General features: G+C 47.0%; 1 protein-coding gene across 5 annotated transcripts in view; it reads left to right on the top strand.

Annotated features, from left to right (window-relative positions):
• The window catches only part of ERG (ETS transcription factor ERG), a 236,656-nt gene that overhangs the window by 171,733 nt on the left and 43,598 nt on the right, over positions 1–21,325 (top strand). For all 5 annotated transcript variants that reach the window (XM_061167307.1, XM_061167302.1, XM_061167305.1 and 2 more), the window contains one exon: positions 15,255–15,406. In XM_061167307.1, the coding sequence (XP_061023290.1) occupies positions 15,255–15,406 (152 nt within the window). The remainder of the gene's footprint in view (positions 1–15,254; positions 15,407–21,325) is intronic.

Below are 21,325 nucleotides of genomic sequence, written 5' to 3' on the forward strand. Positions count from 1 at the left end.
CTGCAGGCAACGATGCCTCCTCCATGCTGCCCGCCTGGAGGCTCACTGCAGCTGGAGCGGAAGGGCTCTGCGTGCCGCGCTGAGAGTCCGGCTCCCAGCCCACAGCCCAGGCCACCTGGAACCATGAACTTGTTGTTTGAGTTTGTTGGGCGAGTGGGGACAGGGGTAACATCCCCTGGTGTCCTGGTTCTCAAAGCGGGTGCCCTGAGACCTGCAGCATCCGTACCACCTGGGAGCTTGTGAGTGATGTGGGTTCTCGGGCCCCACCCAGACCAGCTGAATCAGAAACTCTGGGGGTGGGGCCTTGCCCTCCAGGTTTAACAAGCCCCCCTCCTCACCAGGGATTCTGATGCTCACTGGTCTAGCCCTGCTGCAGGGTCCAGGGAGATGACAAAAGAGAATCCCCGGAGCTGGCTAGAAGTGATCTGTAGAGTGGAGAGTCCTGGAGAAAGGATGTGCAGAGGAGGGTTTGCTCCCAGGAAGTCTGCCTGGATGGAGCAGGAACCCCACCCCACCCCCAGCCTCCCACTGCAGTAGTTTTTGTCTGCCTGAGTCTTTGCGGTGAGGGACTGGGCCTTGCCTTTCTCTGTGGTCTGGGAGACAGATTCACTGTGTGTTGTGAAGAAATCTAGCTTAGGGTCAGATGGCAGGATGCTTTTGATGTGGTATTTAAAAAGCATGGTGCAGGAGTGTGATTAAGGTGACAGAAAAGGGGGCTTCCTGATGGGTCCATCTTGGTCCCAGACATCCCGGTTATGCCTGCAGTCATTCCTTCACCCACCAAGTATTTATTGAGCATCTACTGTGTGCAGTCACTGTTATAGGTACTGGCCATGCAGTCATGAAACGTACACAAAAATATTGCCTCTCTAAGTTCACTTTCTAATGGGAAAGACAGCCACTGAACCGGATAGCTTACGAAAGGTAGCAGGTTAGATCATGATAAATGCTAAGGAGAAAAAAAAAAAAAAAGCACACCAAGGGTGGTAGTTCTAGAAAGGACAGCCTGAAAACATCACCTCTGAGAACATGACAATTGAGTAAAGTTCCTAAGTCAGTGAGGGGGGCGGTCTTATGGTTAACCAGCAGAAGAACTTTCCAAGTTAAAGGAGTGGTAAGTGCAAAGGCCCTGAGGTTAGTCTGAAGCACTGGGGGACAACTGTGGCTGATGTTTAGTGACTAAGGGGGAGAGTCATAGGGGTTGAGATGGAGTGATTATGGGGCCAGTGAGGGACTTTGATCTTCACTCTTTGAGTGAGCTAGGAGACTCCTGGGGGCCGTGAGCAAAGGAGGGACGTGATGTCTCTCAAATTTAGCAGGATGTCCTTGGCCTCTGTGTTAAAGCCAAAACTTACTAGGAAGCCCCTGCAGGAATTCATGTAAGAGATGGTGAGACCTGCATGAGGGTGGTAGCGATGCAGGGGTGGGAGAAGTGGTTACATTCTAGACATATTCTGAAGGTAGAACTGATATGTTTTGCTGGTAGGTGAGAAGGACTTCCCTGACGGCTCAGTGGATAAAGAATCCACCTGCAATGCAGGAGACACAGGAAATGTAGGCTTGATCCCTGGGTCGAGAAGATCTTCTGGGGAAGGAAATGGCAACCCCCTCCAGTATTCTTACCTGGAGAGTCCCATGGAGAGAAGGAGCCTGGTGGGCTATCATCAGTGGGGTCACACAGAGTTGGACACAGCTGAGCAACTAAGCACGAACACAAGGAGTGAGGAAGAGGAAGTGAGGCTGAGCCCCAAGTTCGGGGACTGCACCCCCAAATGAGGGGTGGACGAGCCAAAGCTGGAAATCCTCCTGAGAAGTGAGCCTTGGCCCCTTCAGCCTGGACACTGGGAAGTGAAAAGTCAACATGTCAGTCACTCAGTCATGAGCAACTCCACGGACCATAGTACACCAGGCTTCCCTGTCCTTCACTATCTCCCGGGGTTTGCTCAAACTCTTGTCCATTGAGTCAGTGATGCCATCCAACTATCTCATCCTCTGCCATCCCCTTCTCCTCCTGCCTTCAATCTTTCCCAGCATCAGAGTCTTTCCCAATGAGCCAGCTCTTTGCATCAGGTGGCCAAAGTACTGAAGCTTCAGCTTCAGCATCAGTCCTTCCAATGAATATTCAGGGTTGATTTCCTCTAGAATTGATTGGTTGGATCTCCTTGCAGTCCAAGGAACTCTCAAGAGTCTTCTTCAACACCACAGTTCGAAAGCATCAATTCTTCAGCACTTTGCCTTCTTTATGGTACCTTCATGAGGTGATTCCAAACAGAACCACGTTTTTAAAAAATTAGCATGATGAGGAGACCTGCTGTCTGAGCCCAGCAGTGGCTTGTAGTAAATACTCAGTGGGCTGAAATTAAAAATAAAAAATTCTCAGTTTTACGATGGTGACTGTTCAAATTCCCTACATGTCATTGTGTGGGAAGAGGTGCTTTGCCCAGCCCCTGCCTACAGAACAAGATCTTGGCTAAAGGTCTTTTAACATCAGGTTTTCTCATTTGATGCGAAACATTTAATATTTGACCTTTGAAAGTGGCTCCCTAGTCTCTCTCACATCTTTCTGCTTTGACACATGGAGACTTGACTCCATGTATGTTTTCTGACATTTTCTCGGAGATTTTATGTCCTCTTTTAGGATAGTGAAATTTGTAGCTCTGGTGACGTTGGTTGCTCTCTGCCTCGGGGTTCTGAATCCGATTGGCATGAAAGATGTCTCCTAGTTAAGCTCAGCTGCCTTGCCAACCTTCCAAGCCGTGGGCGGCTCAGTGTCGGAGACTGGAAAACGAGTGGTTTTCCCAACTGTGCGAGTGAAGTCGGGTAGGAATAGGTTGGCCTACTTACGAGGGACCTTGGGTCTTTACAGACGTCAGTTCACTGGGCTGCGGGGCTGGAGCATGGATTGAAAGGCCCTCGTTTGGGGAAAAGTTAGTGAGGGAGACGTGTTCTCAGGGGCTCCCGCTGCGTTCTTCATCTCTCCTCTTGGTATCACTCGTGACCGTTTTTGCCATCTCTTGGGATGTCGGACAGATGGGCACCATTTTGTGGAAGAGCTGTGGTCTTCCCTATGATGTAAACGAATCCCATCAGGTCTCTGGATGCTGACATCAGGGGCAAGGGGAAATGCTGGGTATTTTCTCTCCTGTAAAGGAAAATCATCTTGGCTAACCAGAATTTACATAGCCTGTTCGGGAAATAAAACCCTGAAGTACCATCACGGCTATCTGGCTTCATTCTTTCCTCTCTGGAAAAGGAAAAGTGTCTCAAGAAAAAAGAAACTCAGGAGATCGAAGGGATGCCACATCTTGGTCAGGTAAACTCTCTGCAGAGATCTTATTCTACAGAATATGGTACTTCCAAAGGATGAATTCGTCAAGGCTGCGTTTCCTCCCCAGTTTTCAAGATCTGAGTGCGATGTGGTCTTGCCGATCCCCGTTTTCAGCTGCTAAAAGAAACACACCCTGAAATCATGAAACCTTCTCAGGGAAACGTCAGCCCCCTTTTGGGGACAAAGAGCTAACTGTTGGTAGTGACTCTTTAATTAATTTTGTCTTCCAACTGCTTTGGAGAAGGGGGGAGGGGAACGGGCCTGGTGGGAAGAGGCTGACGTTCCAGGTGTAAGAGAATATTTAGTAAGGGTAAAAATAACACGCAGCTGTGAAGACAAACATCTCCAGTTTCAGTCTGAGCCCCGAGCGCTCCATGAATCACAGCCGAGCTCCACCCGCCGCTCGGCCGCGGGCTCTCTGAAGCAGCTTTTCCACTGCCTCTGAGTCAGAAATAAAACAGACCCACAAATTACCCTGGAGCGCTCCAGACAATCTCCTCCTTGTCTGGGGTCCTAAAAATACCTTTTGTGGTGACTACCTCCATTCACGGCGCGTAACCCGATTAGGAGCGTGTTGGGTCGATTAGGACTAAGTCTGTGCTTTCAGAGTTCTTAGGAGGAGAACCGCTAGAGGAGGGGGTTGGTTCCGACTCCAGTTTGAGGCTGACTGGGATGAATGCCCAGGCCTGCATCGTTAGGGCCCTCTCATGGGACTGACCTCTTCGGACTCTTGGAGTGGCCCAAGAAAACCTTTGAGGTCCTCCCAGGCAGTTTCCTCATCAGGTTCTTAACATGAAATCACCTCGTAAACTGAAAAGGACATCCAGGAAGACAGTGCCCTTCGGATGAACTGGGGAATGAGCTGAAGACCGCATTGCCAGTAAACATATGGCTGCTCACTCACAGAAGGGTCAGAGGGGGTGTGGACCGTGGGCTTCAAGGGCAGAATATGTAGGGCTGGGGAGAGGTGCTTCGTTTGCCTCCTTGGACGCAGGCACCATGGAGACGGGCATGGCTGTATCCCCAGCACCTGGGACAGTGCCTGGTATAGAGACTTGCTCTATAAATGTTTGCTAAACGGATGAAGGGATAAAGAATATATATACATATATATATATACACGTAAATATATATATGCATATATATGTATTGTATGTATACACATACATACAAACAATGGAATGTTCTTCTTGTTGTTCAGTCATTAAGTCTTGTCCAACTCTCTGGGACCCCATGGACTGCAGCACACCAGCCTTCCCTGTCCTTCACTATTTCCTGGAGTTTGCTCAGATTCATGTCCGTTGTGTTGGTGATACTATCTAGCCATCTCATCTTCAGCCACCACCATCTCCTTTTGCCTTCAATTTTCCCCAACATCAAGATCCTTTCCAGTGAGTCAGCTGTTTGCATCAGCTGGCCAAAGGATTGGAGCTTCAGCTTCAGCATCAGTCCTTTCAGTGAACATCCAGGGCTGATTTCCTGCAGGGTTGACTGGTTTGATCTCCTTGCAGTCCAAGGGACTCTCAAGAGTCTTCTCCAGCACCACCATTTGAAAGCATCAACTCTTTGGTGCTCAGCCTTCTGTATGGTCCAACTCTCACATCCATACATGACTACTGGCAAAACCATAGCTTTGACAATACGGACCTTTGTTGGCAAAGTGAAGTCCTTGCATTATAATACACTGTCTAGGTTTGTCATAGCTTTTCTTTCAAGGAGTGAGTGTCTTTTAATTTCATGACTGCAGTCACCATCTACAGTGATTTTGGAACCCAAGAAAATGAAATCTGTCACTGTTTCCACTTTTCCCCATCTACCATATATAAAATAGGTAACTAACAAAGACCTATTGTATAGTACCAGAAGCTCTACTCAATACTCTGTAATAACCAATATGGGAATAGAATCTAAAACAGAGTGGTTATATGTGTATGCATAACTGATTCACTTTACTATCCTCCTGAAACTAACACAATACTGTACATCATCTCTACTCCAATAAAAGATTTTTTAAAATATGCATTTCGGATGTGAACAGAAGTATTCTAGCAGGATGTGATGGAGAACACGTAAGGCAGGGGACAGCCGTCTCCAAGTGCAAGACAAACTCCAGAACAGGAAGCAGGGTGGGCCCTGAAAAGTGGGTAGATTTTGAGAAGGTTGACGGGTTTGCCTCCACCCACTGGAAGAAGTTACATCCATCACCCAACTTCAATTTCAACCTACCTCGGGGGCTTTCTCTCAAGCCTGAGGCGCCCCCCCCCCCAGTGTTGTGACGTGAGGGTGGATCCCAGTTTTAACGTGGCTGGTGAGCTCGAGGCTGTGGCTTGGGGCTGCATTCAGGGACCTTCTCGCATAAACGAGGTCCCTTCACACTCAACAAGGGCACCGCACGTTCTTTTCAAACTGAGGACCGCGTCTGTGCAGTTTCAGCAAGGGCTCTTTCCATGATGGAATCTGCCCCACTGTAAGGAGGTTCTGATTCAAGAAAACCAATGTCAGATGCCAAGTTTTATTTTGTGTTTCAGAAACCAAAGCTCTCATTTTAATTTCACGGTACATGCTTATAGACATGATGCGTGTGTGTGTGTGCTAAGTCACTCAGTTGTGTCCTATTCTTTGTGACCCCATGGATGGTAGCCCACCAGCCTCCTCTGTCCATGAAGGTCTCCAGGCAAGAGTACTGGAGTGGGTTGCCATGCCTTCCTCCAGGGGATCTTCCCGACCTAGGGATCGAACCTGTGTCTCTCACGTTTCCTGCCTTGAAAGGCGGGTCCTTTGCCACTAGAACCACCTGGGAAGCCCTATAGGTGTGATAAACCCTTTTCAAAAAGAAGAGATTATGTATGGAAACAGTGAAAAAAACGTTTTTTTCTTGGACAGAGCTCGTTTTAGTCTTTTTTAGAAAGTATTATTTTATTTATTTATTTGGCTGCATGGAGTCTTCGTTTTAACATGTGGGATGTTTAATTGCAGCATGTAAACTCTTAGTTGAAGCATATGGGCTCTAGTTCCCTGACTCGGGCCCCCTGCATTGGGAATGTGGAGTCCTAGCCACTGGACCCAGAGAAGTCCCTTCCCTGTCCACTTCATCTTAAAACAATGACATTGCCTACTTTCCTAATGGTCCAGGTTCTGCCCTGGTCCTCAGGCCTGTCTTCTTAGACCCACAATCTGGGTCACAGTCCCTCCTGCTCTGCTTTCTGAGTCCAGAAACTTTTACCTGACTTCCTCACACTCAGCAATGTTCACGCTCCATCTCTGCAGAGCTTGCACCCTGCTGAGTGCCTCTAGGAGGTTTGGGGGAGGAACAAACAGCATTCAACTATAAATCGAGGAGGTCAACTTTTTTTTTTTTTAATAAACCAGACATCACGATTCGTATCTCTGTCCAAATAAACCCTGCCACACTTAGCATCTCCCAGGAGGCTCTGCCTTCATCTGCACGGGGCTGCCCCTGTTCAGCTCTCATCGCCTTCTCCTTGACTGACTTCAGGACATGCTTCAGAAAATACCCACCAGTGATGAAGCTGAGTCTTCTGAGGGTCCATCCCATGATGTGTTATGTCTGGGAAAGAGACCACTCATGTGGAATTACCAGGGGAGGTCCTGTAGTGTGGTGGTCAAGTCCTTGGATTCAGGACCCTAACTGTCTAAGTTCAAATCCCAGCCCCTCCCCTGCTGGTCGTATGAGCTTAGACACAACCTGCCCCCCAAGTCTCTGCACATTGCCTGTATCATTGCTGCTGCCTATTGGTGTTTGACCTTGGGGGTGAGATAAATAGCAACAGCTAACACATAACATTTGTTGTGTGTTAGGCACCATTTTGCATATTTCACCCCTGTATTTACTATAACATGAATACATAAGAGTTTGGAGCCCTCTCTAGCATAAGTAAGCAGTCCAGTATGGGATAGATGAACCAGATAAGATCTGTAAATGTTTATTCAACCACCATGCATTAGATCAATTTCCCAGAGGCAAATTTGGATTTGAAACATCTAAGTTAGGACTTCCCTGGTGGTCCAGTGGTTAAGAATCTGCCTGCTGGTACAGGTGACATGGGTTTGATCCCTAGTCTGGGAGAATTCCACATGCTGCTGGACAGTTAAGCCCATGCACCTCAAGGTAGAAGCCCACACTCCAGAGCGTGTGCTCTGCAAGAAGAGAAGCCTCCACAGTGAGAAGCCTGCACACCACATCTGGAGAGTAGCTCCCGCTTGCAGCAACTAGAGAAAGTCAGCATACAGCAGCAAAGACCCAGTGCAGCCATAAATACATAATAAAAAAAATTGAAAATAAAACATAGAAATTAGAAGATTGTGGAAACTGGAATATATGTATATAGCATTCCGACTCTCAATATCTTTTCATTTTTTAATCATTCATGTCTTATATTCTTGCACTCATTTTTCTGATTCTTTCCAAAACAATGCCACTAGGTTCATCTGTACCATTTTGTACTTAAACCTCACTCTGTAGACAGTCTCTATGTCCATTTGCATCTGCAAATGGCACCCTTTTGTTCCCTAAAAAGAGCTGAGCAATATTCCATTGTATATATATATATATATGGACCACATCTTCTTTATCTGTTCTTCTGTTGATGGACATTTAGGTTGCTTCCATGTCCTGGCTATTATAAATAGTGCTGCAGTGAACATAGGAGGCATGTATCTCCAATCAAAGTGCTATGGAAAGTACATAAATAAATTATAACAAAAGCAGTGTCAAGAGACAGGAAGTGTGGCGCACTGGCTGAGGACACACAGCCCCGGCACTCCTGTACCTGAGGCAGCTGAGAGCTGAGTGCTCCGAGCACCTGCTCTACACGGGGAATGTCCTCAGTTCTGTGGGGGCGGTGGGAAGGGTTCTGCTTGCTTCACCACCCAGTTCTCTGAAGGAGAAGCCACAGGAGAAACTTCTCTCAAGCTTCAGCTCAGGAAAAGCTTCTCTTCTGCTGAATAACTTGGTTCATGTGTATTTTTTTTTTTTTTTTGACATCTTGAATGGTCACAGGATATACTTCCTTTTTTGCTTTGGCGAGTAGAAAGTTCAGAGATAAATTGATGTGCTACCTTGAGCAACTATAAATAGTAAGCTTACTCAATGTGCTGATTTTATCTCTTGATTAATTGCTTTTCTGCCCTTATATAACATTCACTTCCATTCCTTTGATCATTTATGTTATTTTTGTCCTGTGCGCATTTTTGCAATCTACCTCAAATGTCACATAGTTTGAAGACGAGCAGGAAAATAAAATATACTCAGAGGCACCACACATACACATAAATATCACTCTGGAGTTGCAGATGAAAATAATGGAATCTTCTCCTTAGAAAAATGTTAACAGGAGCTAAACATTTGTTCTTCCAAGTAGCTTCTGAAGAGTCCCTCTTGACTACTCATCAGAACCATATTGTTATTGTTCAGTTGCTAAGTAGTGCCCAACTCTTTGCGACCCCATGGACTGCAGCATGCCAGGCCTCCCTGTCCTTCACCAACTCCCGGAGCTTACCCAAACTCATGTCAGCTGAGTCAGTGATGCCATTCAACCGTCTCATCCTCTGTTGCCCACTTCTCCTCCTGCCTTCAATCTTTCCCAACATCAGGGTCTTTTCCAGTGAGTCAGCTCTTTGCATCAGGTGGCCAAAGTATTGGAGCTTCAAGAACCCAATCTTGTTTGTTTAGTGTGTCTGAGTTTCAACTTAATTTAAGTTGAGTAAACTTTCTCATTTATTTGATATTCTTTGCCATGTTCTTTCACCATTAATTCATAATAATGGTGTGTTTTAGGAAGTCAGTGCTCATGATCTCAACTCATCTTAATTGAGACTCTGGACATTTTAGCCGGCCATGTGTTCCTAGTTATCAGAAGAAGGGCACCAGCACTCCATCTTGTTCATCATGAAGGTTCAAGGATCTTTCTACATTATTTCTATATTTCCTAGAGTGAGCTTCCCTGGTAGCTCAGATGGTAAGGAATCTGCCTGCAGTGCAGGAGACCTGGGTTCGATCCCTGGGTCAGGAAGATCCCCTGGAGAAGGGAATGGCAACCCGCTCCAGTATTCTGGCCTGGAGAATCCCATGGACAGACCATGGGGTCACAAGGAGTTGAACATGATGGAGCCATTAACACTTTGACTTCCAGATTGGCCGCAGTTATGCCCAAGTGACATGGAAGTCTGTGAGATTGCTGTAGAGATTAAACTCCTAAAATTGGCCCCCAGGATGTCTCAAGGGACTTGGGGGAGTGATACACCCAACTTTTTGGCCCCTCAGATGTTGTCCACTGCCTTCCTGGCACTCTTCAGTCTGAACCTGCCTCCCCCTGTCAGGGTGACCCCCAAGCCCATGTGGGATTTCTCCTGCTGCGAGTGGGGGCAACCAGCTGTCTTCCTGCCTCCTCTCTCCTCCCTGCTGCTGCGTGTTGTGTGGGGCTGTGGTTATAAATAGAACTCAGACCTGAAAATGTGAACTCTAGAAAATGGTTAAGACACAATGATTTTTTTTTAATGTACTTTATTGTAGTAAGAATACTTAACATGAGATCCAGCTTTAAAAATTTTTAAGATTTTTTTATGTGGCCAATTTTTAAGCCTGCCTTTAACCTGTTACAATGCTGTTTCTGTTTTCTGTTTTGGTTTTTTTACCACAAAGCATGTTCCCTGACCAGGGATTGGATCCTATATGGGAAGGTGACATCTTAACCACTGATTGCTAAGGATGTCTGTAAACAAATTTTTAAGTGTCCGTTACTGTTGAGCAGAGGTACAAGGTTGTACAGCCGATACCCAGAGCTTTCTCATTCTACTTGACTGCAACTTTATGTTTATTGATTAATAACTCCCCATCTTTTCCCTCCTCCAGCTGCTGGCAACCAACACTTCACTCTTTTTCTGAATCTGACTTTTTAAAATAGCCCATATAAGGCGGAATCATGCAGTATTTGTCTTTCTGAGACTGACTTTTTCCACTTAGTATTAATATAATGTCCTTGAGATTCATCCATGCTATAATCTATTTCTGATTTCTTTATTTTTAAGGAGAATAATATTCTGTTGTGTGCATGTACCCCATTTTCTTTATCTACTTATCCATCCGTGGACATTTAGGTCCGCACCTTCACTATTGTGAATAGTACATAGTGAACATGGAAGTGCTCATGTCTCTTGGAGATCCTGATTTTAATTCTTTCAGATAAATATGCATAAGTGGGATTGTTGGATCATATAGTTGTTCTTTTTCAAACATGTTTCAAGGGTCCACCATACCATTTTCCAGTGCAGCTGTACCATTTTGCATTCCCATCAAGAGTATGCAAGGGTTCCAGTTTCTCTGCATCCTCTCCAGCACTTGTTAACTTTTGCTTTTTGTCTTTATCATAGCCATCTTGGCAGGTGTGAGGTGATACCTCATTGTGGTTTGACTTGCATAATAGCTTTTCCATGCCCTTGAAAGATAGAGTCTTTGAGAGAAATATCTTGAACCCGGCTTATATGCGATTAAGAAATTCATGCCTCAAATAATAAGAAATTTTATATTCACCAGTTGATTACCCATTTAGAGCACATCTAAAAAATGTCTTAAAACTTTCATAGGGACTGTTAAAGAGCACATAGGTGAGTATTAAGAATATCATATTTAATGGGATGCTCTTTACTATGTGCATTTCAAAGCAAGAATGCCCAAATCCTTACCTTGTTAGAGTAGAAAACATGGGATCCTCTGTTTTAGGCTTAGTGCAGGTGGAATACCAAGCTGTCTGTGGGAAGTTTCTTCCTGTGACTTCTAAGAAGTCACCTTAGCACGCTGAAGGTGGAGCTCAACAGCACAGTAAGCATGGACAGGTTCCCATGTGGATCTTTTCTTAGCACAGCTGGGTAATGCAGCGCAGAGCTTAAACCAGAGTTACGTGGGGGCTGGGCATTCTTGATGCCTTCCTGAAATGAAGATCTGTTTCACCGCTTACAAGGCCGTCATCCCAGCCATCTGAATTTGGCTGGGGGGGGACATCTGGAAGCGCAGACAGTGAGTGGAAGCTGCCCAGCCTCAAGCCTCAGTTCTGCCTCCTCCCGACTCAGACCCAGAGCAAGCAACTTCTCTCTGGTGTTCTCAGTTTACACCGCTGAGAAATGGAGCTGATGCCAGGCTGTCGTGAGGACTGATAGCAGTTAAGCTCTCAGAACGTGATGACATGTATATATGCTGCTACTTTGCTGTTAAAATTTCCAGGAGAATACTTAGTGGGGAAAGGCTGAACAAGGAGAATGGAACAGCTGAGGCCACTTTAATCAGTGTTACTTGAACACCCGGCTTGAGTTCTGTATGTCAGTGGCCCTACTGGGGTGACGCGCTTCCCGCACTGAGGTTGGAGTTCCCTTAGAGTTATTACAGAAACTATTTGAAATGAACATAAACACGGTCCCCTTCTGTCTTCCTCTGATGCTAAAACAAAATACGGTGGGGGAAAAAACATTAAAAAAAAAAAATGTCCTGAATGAACAACTTTTGAAAATAGCATTTCATGTTGCTGGTTTTTTTTTTTTTTCTAATGCTGAAAGCTGGCTGGAAAATCTTAATAAAGTGAATTATGTCTTATGGTTATAAGGTGAAGACATAAACTAACCTTATTGAAGATTACTCCTGTTTTAAATACATACACATATTTTTGTAAAGTCCTAATAAAATGCAATTTATTTTTATTTTTTTAATGATGTTTATTGTGGTAAGAATCACATAATATAAAGCATACTATTTAAACCACTTCTGACTGTATGGTTCAATGGCCCTAAGTACAGTCATGGCGTTGTCCATCTCTCACCATCATCCATCTCCCCAGCTGCTCACTTTCCTAAACTGAAACTCTGTCCCCACTAAACACTAACTCTCCTTTCCTCACCCTGCACCCCTGGCATCGATCACTGTACTTTCTGACTCTATGGACTTGACTATTCTCGGTATCTCATGTAAGTGGAGTCAAACCATGTTTGTCTGCCCTAGTGTATATTGGAGTACACAGAACGCAGTTTAATAGCTCATTGTATCTCCGGATTTGATGAGGGATCTGTTTTAATGCCATGGGAAAACTGACATGGTCTGTTCCTAGAGCTTAGTCCTCAGAGATGGAAGTTGGACAGTAGGATTGTAAGAAAATGACAGAGTTCGTCTGAAGGGTCCATAATCCCCAGTGACCCTTCTTCCTGTAATTCTGTACATCTCCTTGACCTTTCACTTTTTAGGTGGTTAACTGCCTTGCTGGAGAAGAAAGAATTTTGTAGTGCCTGGTATACAGCGAGCACTGAATTAAAAAAATGATCTAAATGAGGAGTGAATGACTGGATCTGAACAGCGCTCATCCTAGAGTAGCAGTCATCACCTACGTAGCATCTAAAGTCTTTTTTCCTAAAGAACCAAACTCCTCTAATTTTCTTCCCTAGTAACTTCTCTCCTTGAGACAAATAGACCAAAACACACACACTCGACTCAACGGATGGAATTTTCCAAGGGGATAGGAAACTTAAGTCTCAAGTGAAGACATCCAGTGTTGTGATATTAGGATGGGTCTTTTAGAGATAAATGTTGGAAGCCAGGAAAAATAGCATCAAGAGGAAATAATGCATGTGTAGGCAGCATCAGAAATATAGAGGGTTCACACCATGGGAACTCTGACCGCTATTATTTTTGAATTTCCTTCATGTTAGTACAGCTGTGCGGATGCCATGAAGCCGGGTTATGTATTTCCCGGCCCACGGTACGGGCTCCGTCTGGGCGACCCCAATGATGACCTCTGTCCACAGACCTACTTGCTCCATCCTCATCATTAGCCCTGAGCTCCCTCCATCAGCACCAGACCTGTGCAAAGGATGCTGAGAATGAATCTGTAGCTTCAAAGTTCCCAGATGCTGAATGAACTCTTTCCAGGGCCTGTGGTCCGTCCTTCCTGTCCACACCCCTGGCACAACTCTTGGGTCCAGAATGACCTTCTCCATCGCATCTCAGTCCGGCCCCACCCAGAGAGTGCCCTTCTGCTTTGACGCCTCCTTAGACTTGAAGGCCGCATCCACGCCAGGCCTCTAGTTCCAAGATTCTGCAGACTGGCTGCAGAGTTCCAGCTGACATGGTGTGGAAGAGACAAAGGAAGACCCACTGGGGTGGAGCCCACAGCCATCAGGGCCTCAGACATTGGGATGGAAATCTAAAATCCAGTAGGTTGCATAGATTGCCAAGAGTACAAAAAATCCTGTGTTGGGTAACGCTTACGAGGACATTTTCAGAAATCTGCCTCAGATGATATAACTCAACTCTCGGGATTCTAGAGCTACAGGCATCTTGTGTTAGTGATCTCTGGCTTAACCATCTAAGGAGGCATTCACACGTTCTTCTGTTTCTTGCTCAAGCTAGAGTTTCTGTTTGGAGTTTACCTATTACGTATGGGAATGATTGAGGGCAGAAGGAGAAGAGGGTGACAGAGGATAAAACGGTTGGATGGCGTCACTGATTCAATGGACACAAACTTGGGCAAACTCCTGGAGATGGTGAGGGACAGAGAAACCTGGCGTCCTGCAGTCCATGGGGTCTCGGAGAGTTGGACATGACTTGACGACTGAACAACAGCAATTTCATCACATCCGGTAACCTTTGCTGCTGCTGCTGCTAAGTCGCTTCAGTCGTGTCCGACTCTGAGCGACCCCATGGACTGCAGCCTCCTAGGCTCCTCCATCAATGGGATTTTCCAGGCAAGAGTACTGGAGTGGGTTGCCAGTGCCTTCTCCCCCAGTAACTTTTAGATCTTACTTAAGAAACAGATATTCTTTTTTTTTTTTTTCTCTTTTTCCAGAAAGGTAAGTTTGTCTTTATCCAAGTGTCCATGGATGCCTTAACTAACAGTGACCCTCTGAGCTGTTCCCCACGGCCCAGCAGCTGACCCCTGGCACATAGCTGGTTTCACTCCCTGACCCCAGTCTTCCAGGGCTGCTGGGGTCCCCTATCCTGCTGCTTCTGGGGGGCCAGTCCTGCTCCCCTTTCTGCCCTTCCTGCCCACACCTAAGCCAGGAGCACTGGGAGCCTTAAAACTCCATGTCTAAGGATTGGCTGCAGGGATTTGAAAGTGAACACAAAGGTTTCCTTCTGAGGTTCTGAAGAGGTGTGTCACTCTGGAATAAACCTGGCAGAGTGTCGCCTCTCACCATCTGGGTGCGTGGCCTGTTTGCAGTCACACGGGGAGAACAAGTGCCCATTCAGTGTTCCCTGCACGTGTTTCCAATCAGCTGTCACAGATGGGGCTTTGACACGACAGTTGCAGAAGCTGGCTGGAGGGATGGAAACCAGGCGGCAGCTCTGCTTCCCATGTGCCTGTGCTCTGCTTCCGGCGAGCACGGGCACCGTCTTAGTCTCATAAGGCTCCTGTCACAAAATGCCATGGGCCAGGGCAGGAATTAAACAGCAGGGATTTTTTTCTCATGGTTCTAGAGACTGAAGTCCACGACCAAGATGCTGGGCTGGTTGGTGGTGGGTGTCTGGTGAGAGCTCTGTCCTTGGCTGGGGATGGCTACCTTCTCACTGTAAGCTCAGTGGCAGAGAGAGAGAAAGAGAAAAGTCTGGTCTCTTCCTCTTCTTTAAGGGCACTAATCCCGTCATAAGGGCCTCAGCCTCGTGACCTCATGTTAACTTCATTCTCTTCCAAAGGCCCCGCCTCCAAATGCCTTCACGTTGGGACTGGGGCTTCCATATGTGAACCTGGAGGAGGCATGGTCACTCAGCTCATCACAGATGACTGCGTTGTCTTTCCACAGTGTCCGCCTCCTCCCCTCTCCCTCCCCTCCAGCTTTCCCTTCCTGGCTTCTCTCTGTGCATCACGGACAGGCAGGGAGGCAGGCTCTAGGGGGCCGCAGTAATGGAAGGCTGTGTCTTCTTCTCCTCCAGGAACTCCCCTGATGAGTGCAGCATGGCCAAAGGCGGGAAGATGGTGGGCAGCCCGGACACCGTCGGGATGAACTACAGCAGCTACATGGAGGAGAAGCACATGCCACCCCCAAACATGACCACCAATGAGCGCCGCGTCATCGTCCCCGCAGGTCAGATGCTCGGCCAGCGGCCCGGGCCTTCCTCAGGCTCCGCTCAGCTCTCTCTTCCTGCCCTTGGCATTGGTCACCCTCAGCTGCCTGCACTGGTGGTTGCAGATGGACCAGCAGATACTCGTCCACCGTGGTGAAATGTTCACTGCTATGTGCATGCACGTGTGTGTGTGTGTGTGTGTGTGTGTGTGTGTGTGTGTGAGAGAGAGAGAGAATCGATGCAGAGTGACCTTTCCAAGGAGGACTTGCCTTTTCTCTGAGCTTATTTGGTGTTAAATATCCTTCCTTTTATGAAGTGCTACTTATAATAGAAGGTAGGCTTAACGTTTTTTCCTTACCTGGCATAATTTAAAATTGGGAGCCCTGTGTTGTTGGTTGTCAGAACTCAAAATTCCAATCCTCACTGGCTTATGAAACAGACTCCAAGAGCCTGAGTCATTCTTTACCAGAAATAATTCTAAACATAATCCAAAACAATAACTCTGGATTTGAGAACCATGCCAGGGATTTATTTATTTAGCAAAACTAAAGGTAATAGGAAGGATGCCTTAAAACTCCTAGGAGGAAATGTGCTACATAAAACCAAAAATACCCACCACAACAATAGCAGTGGTGACCCCTGGCGGGTCCTGACTGAGGTTTTCAGTGAGCGATGCGCATACACTGAATTTTTGGTGTCATGAACCCTCAAGCAATACTTAGCGTGGTTTGTCACGAGTGCCCTGATGAGGACAATGACGCTCGGAGAGGTCGGCCTGCAGTTAGTAAGAGGCGAGTGAGAACTTCCCAGGTGGCACACTCGTAAAGAACCCACCTGCCAATGCAGGAGATGTGAGTTTGATCCCTGGGTTGGGAAGATCCCCTGGAGAAGGAAATGGCAACCCACTCCAGTACTCTTGCCTGGGAAATCCCCTGGACAGAAGAGCCTGGTGGGCTACAGGCCATGGGGTGGCACAGAGTTGGACACTTCTTAGCAACTTAGCGTGAGTTAGAACTCAGACAAACTTCCCTGACTCCTTCATTCTCAAGCCCCTTCCCGTAGCCCCTGGGCGCTCCCTCCATCACCCGCTGCGGCCATCTGGGCCCCTCGCCTTCTGCCTCTGGGACTGAACTTGCTGTCTCTGTATCCGGAAACCCTTGGTTCCAGGGAGTTCTGCCCTTCATCGGGGTTCTCTAGCCACCGCATCCAGAGGTGTGCCTCCGCTACTCCACCCAGTGACCCTAACCCCTGCCTGTCTGACTTTCTTTTATTGCATGTATTCCCCTCTGTCACTGCAGTGGACTTTTATGTGGAAGTTCTCTTCTTATCTTCCTCCTTCAGTGGACTGTAAGACCCACAAAAGTCCTGTGTGGCCAAGTTCAGTGCCTGGAGTCCCCTAGGTCCTCAGCGAATATTAACTGAGGGAAGAATGGACGAAAGAGTGCCTGACCCCTGGGTGGTCCTGCCCAGGACTCTGCTTATTGCTGGAGTTGTAAGAGATGAGCATGGGTGAAACTGGTGCAGGCTTGATTCTCCCTTGCCCCGGAGGTGGTGTGTGCATGTTCAGTCACTTTAGTCGTGTCTGACTCGTTGCGACCCCGTGGACTGTAGCCCGCCAGGCTCCCCTGTCTGTGGAGTTCTCCAGGCAGGAATAACTGGATGGGTTGTCATGCTGTCCTCCAGGGGATCTTGCCCGCCCAGGGATTGAACCAAGTCTCCTGTGTCTCCTGCATTGCAGGCAGATTCTTTACCACTGGGCCACCAGGGAAGCCCTGTTTCCCTGGTAGGGTGACCTGAATCTCGACATCTGTAGGATATTAGTCTTTCCATGATCTTGTATTTACTGGGTTGCTTCAGCTTTCCATCATTCTGGACCACTGAGTGGGAAGTACTAACAGGGCCCCAGGGGCCCCCTTATGCTAAAAGCTGCTCCGTATAGTGCAGCAGTTACACAGTTTCCCTCCAGAATTGAGACTGGTCCTTCTAGTTGATAGTTCTCCTCTGGCAGTTGGGTCAGGGGCCAGGAGAAGTCAAGGGGACCGTCTCCACTGCCAGTTTGAAAGTGAACGTGTTAGTCACTCAGTCGTGTCGGACTCTGTGTGACCCCAAGGACTGTGGCCCACCAGGCTCCTCTGTCCATGGGATTCTCCAGGCAGGAACACTGGAGTGGGTTGCCATTTCCTTCTCCAGCGGATCTTCCTGACCCAGGCATCGAACCCACGTCTCTTACGTCTTCTGCGTTGGCAGGCAGGTTCTTTACCACTAGTGCCACCGGGAGTTCACCTTTGTGAGGTGTGATGACCAACGAGATCAAATCCCCTCCATGGCATGATTCCCACCCCCAGCCCTAAGTCTGCACCAGACCACCTCCAGTGGGCTTCTGTTTCCACCGCCTTCCAAGCAAGAAAGTTCAGAGTGCAAAACACCTGACTCGGCTCACGGACTGGGTTTCTCTTCAGGATGGTCGCTGTGTAGCTTTCAGCAAACTGCATGAAGCTTGTTGGAAGCAGTGAGGTAGGAAAGGACTCATCCATCCCTGATCTTGAAGCACGAATAAGGCCTTTATAGGGGACAGTGGAGTGAGTCTCGTGTGTGCCTCATGAGAAGGACAAAGCTGCTTTTGATGTTTCCAAAAAGGAAGTGGACATTTATGCCGAAGGCATGCCTTTGGTTTGATCATGGCAACTAAGCTACATTCCTGAGAACCACCACTTGTTGCTATGACTTAGAACTGGAGGCGTTTCTGGTTGAGTGGGAAAAAAGTGTGGAAAGGCGAATGTCTAAGGGGCCCATCCTGGATGCGTGGTACCTGAAGGGGTTGAGAGCAGCTGTGTGCCTGGGGAGGGGCGGTTCGGGCAGGGGTGTTGTTGCCTTGGACACTGGCTGGAGCGGAATGGGATGAGACGAAACCCAGGGGATGTCTGCCCAAGCCCATCTCACCCTTTGCCTTTCTCCTTGAGAATGTAATTTCCTCAGTTTAGGTGAAACAAAGCCTTTAGTTCTCTAAGATGAGAGACTCATTCTGAGGAAAGGCTTGAAGTACATTGAAGGTACTTATCTGAGATCTGCATGGAATCACAGACCCAGGAGCTAAGCCTGGTGCCGTGACATCCTTTCATCTGACGGGGTCCTATTTCTGTCATGCCAGACGCAGGCTTTGATGTTGTCAGTATCATTTCTAGTAGGGCCAAACTTGCTTCCTATGTTAAATAAACTGTTTAGAAAACAGGAGAGCCATTTTCATGGGAAAGAGGCAAAGAAGCAATTTAATCAAGTCAGGACATCCACCCTTTGTGATTTGTGTAGTTGTTGTTCAGTCGCTAAGTCATGTCCAGCTCTTTGCAACCCCATGGAGTGCAGCCTGCCAGGCTTCCCTGTCCTTCACCATCTCCTGGAGTTTGCTCATATTTATATCCATTGAGTCGGTGATGCTACCTATCTCATCCTCTGTCACTCCCCTCTCCTCCTGCCTTCAATCTTTCCCAGCATCAGGGTCTTTTCCAACGAGTTGGCTCTTTGCATCAGGTGGCCAAAGTATTGGAGCTTCAACTTCAGCATCAGTCCTTCCAATGAGTATTCAGAGTTGATTTCCTTTAGGATGGACTGGTTTGTTCTCCTTGCAGTCCAAGGGACTCTCAAGAGTCTTCTCCAACTCCACAGTTCAAAAGCACCAATCCTTCGGCGCTCAGCTTTCTTTATAGTCCAACTCTTACATCCATACATGACCACTGGAAAAACCATAGCCTTGACTAGACGGACCTTTGTTGGCAAAATGCTGTCTCTGTGTAGTAGGTCCTCATTAAATGTCAGCTGGTCGGCTGGAAGCCTGGTTGCACAGATTGGCTCATATTAAGCTTTTGTGTAAAGGCTGTTTCATCCCCTGAAGAAAGCCCTCTTTCAGCTGTCCCCTCGTTTGGTTGCTTCACGCCGAGGCGAGGGCAGTTATTCAGTTAACCAGGTTTGTAAGAGAGCTCACTGTGGCTGGTGTTGCAAGTTGTGAGTCTTGCAGTTATTGGTCAAGCCTCAGGTATGTGTGCTCACACACAGACACACAGATGAACACACAGACACACAGCTATATTGCACAATCCTGAAAAACCCCAGTGTAAAGACAGCAGGACCCGGGCGCGGCTGTATCAGCTGCCCCCTCCATACCTTCGGCCCCAACTCTGAGATCCAGGCACCTCACTAGGGCACATTTTGGGTGTAGAGAGTTCTGCACACTTAGCAGAATTCTCCAAACCTGGTTACGACTGGTTCATATAGTTCCTTCTATTTAAGCACATTGATTGGCTCTTCTAAATGCAAATCAGAAAGACAGCCCCACCCCCCAAATCCGTTATTTATTCCTAAGCACTTGCACTATCAATCAGCTGCATACCACCCTTCGTGTCCTAGACCTGAAAATGGTCCTGAGAAGCACTGAGCAAGGAGACTGGTGTGTAGACAGGAGAAGACACAGGAAAAGACTGGTCTTTTGGACTCCTGGCCTGGATTCCTCACTTCTAAAGTCCCTGGTTTTGAGACTCACTGTCTCTAACTCAGGTTTCCCAGCTGGCGCTGGTGGTGAAGAACCCATCTGCCAATGCAGGTTAGACATAAGAGACTTGAGTTCGATCCCTGGGTCGGGAAGATCCCTTGGAGGAGGGCATGGCAACCCACTCTAGTATTCTTATCTGGAGAATCCCATGGACAGAGGAGCCTGGCAGATTGCATCTATAGGGTTGCACAGAGTCGGACATGACTGAAGCAACTCAGCACACACGCATGCACACGCACACATGTGTCTAACTCAGGAGCTTTATAAAAACTCCTCAAATATCTCTAATGAATAAAAAGACCTTCATTGAATATATTTACACTGTTTCCTTGTTTCAGAATGGATTTAAGAATGATCACACAAATATAAATAAGAAAAAGATAGAATCTGTTTTAAAAGTAAATGGATTGAGAACATGGGCTAAAGTAAGAACTTAACAGGCAGTGAAACCAGGGGTGAGGTTTGTATGTTGATATATATATTTGGAGAAGGAAATGGCAACCCACTCCAGTATTCTTGCCTGGAGAATCCCATGGACACAGGAGCCTGGGGGGCTTAAGTGCATGGGGTTGCAAAGAATTGAACACAACTGAAGCGACTTAGCACATATGTATGTATTAACACAAACTTTATATCCTGCATAGTTGCAAACAGTGGGTTTTATTGGGTCCAAGGTGTCAGCAGGCTATGTGAAGGCGATGGCTTAATCAGTACATGCCTCAGTGTCCCCAGGATTAAAAGAAAACATGTGGGAAAGATGGTCCAGCTCTTTGAGTCTGTAAAAAAAATATGTTTCTTGGTTTGTCGTTGGAAGGTAACAGGGATGTCACATGAAAGCACTCAGTCAGTAGGGCCACCAGACACCCTGGGAAGCCCTGACTTCTACCTGTTGTCCTCGTAACGCCACTGGCTAGGCCTCTCCTTCTCAAGGTGTAGAGATTAGACAATACATCACATGTGCTCTTTCTGTCTACTTTCTGTGCTCTTTCTGTATCTATCATCTGTCATCTGTGTCTGTCTTTCCATCTGTCTATAAATCTTTGTCTATCTACCTCTCATTTATCATCTGTCTGTCTGTCATCTGTATCTATCTTTCCAGTTCCCTATTTATCTATCTATCTGCCTCTCATTTGTTCATCATCTATCTCTCTGCCATAGGTATCTATCTGTCTTCCCATCTGTGTATTTATCCATCATCTGTCTACCTATTATCTGTCTTATGTGGTGTGAATAGCTGTATATCTAGGTATGCACCTCATAGGCTTGGGCTGTTTCTTATGTTCATGGTTGCAGGTCAAAGTATCATTCAGTGATGTCACTATTAATAAGATGAACCGCAGACAGAGGGCCCAGTTCAGTTCAGTTCAGAGGGCCCAGCTGAGCTCTTGTTGGCTCAGTT

This window comes from Dama dama, chromosome 19 (genome assembly GCF_033118175.1).
Source record: "Dama dama isolate Ldn47 chromosome 19, ASM3311817v1, whole genome shotgun sequence".
NCBI lineage: Eukaryota > Metazoa > Chordata > Mammalia > Artiodactyla > Cervidae > Dama > Dama dama.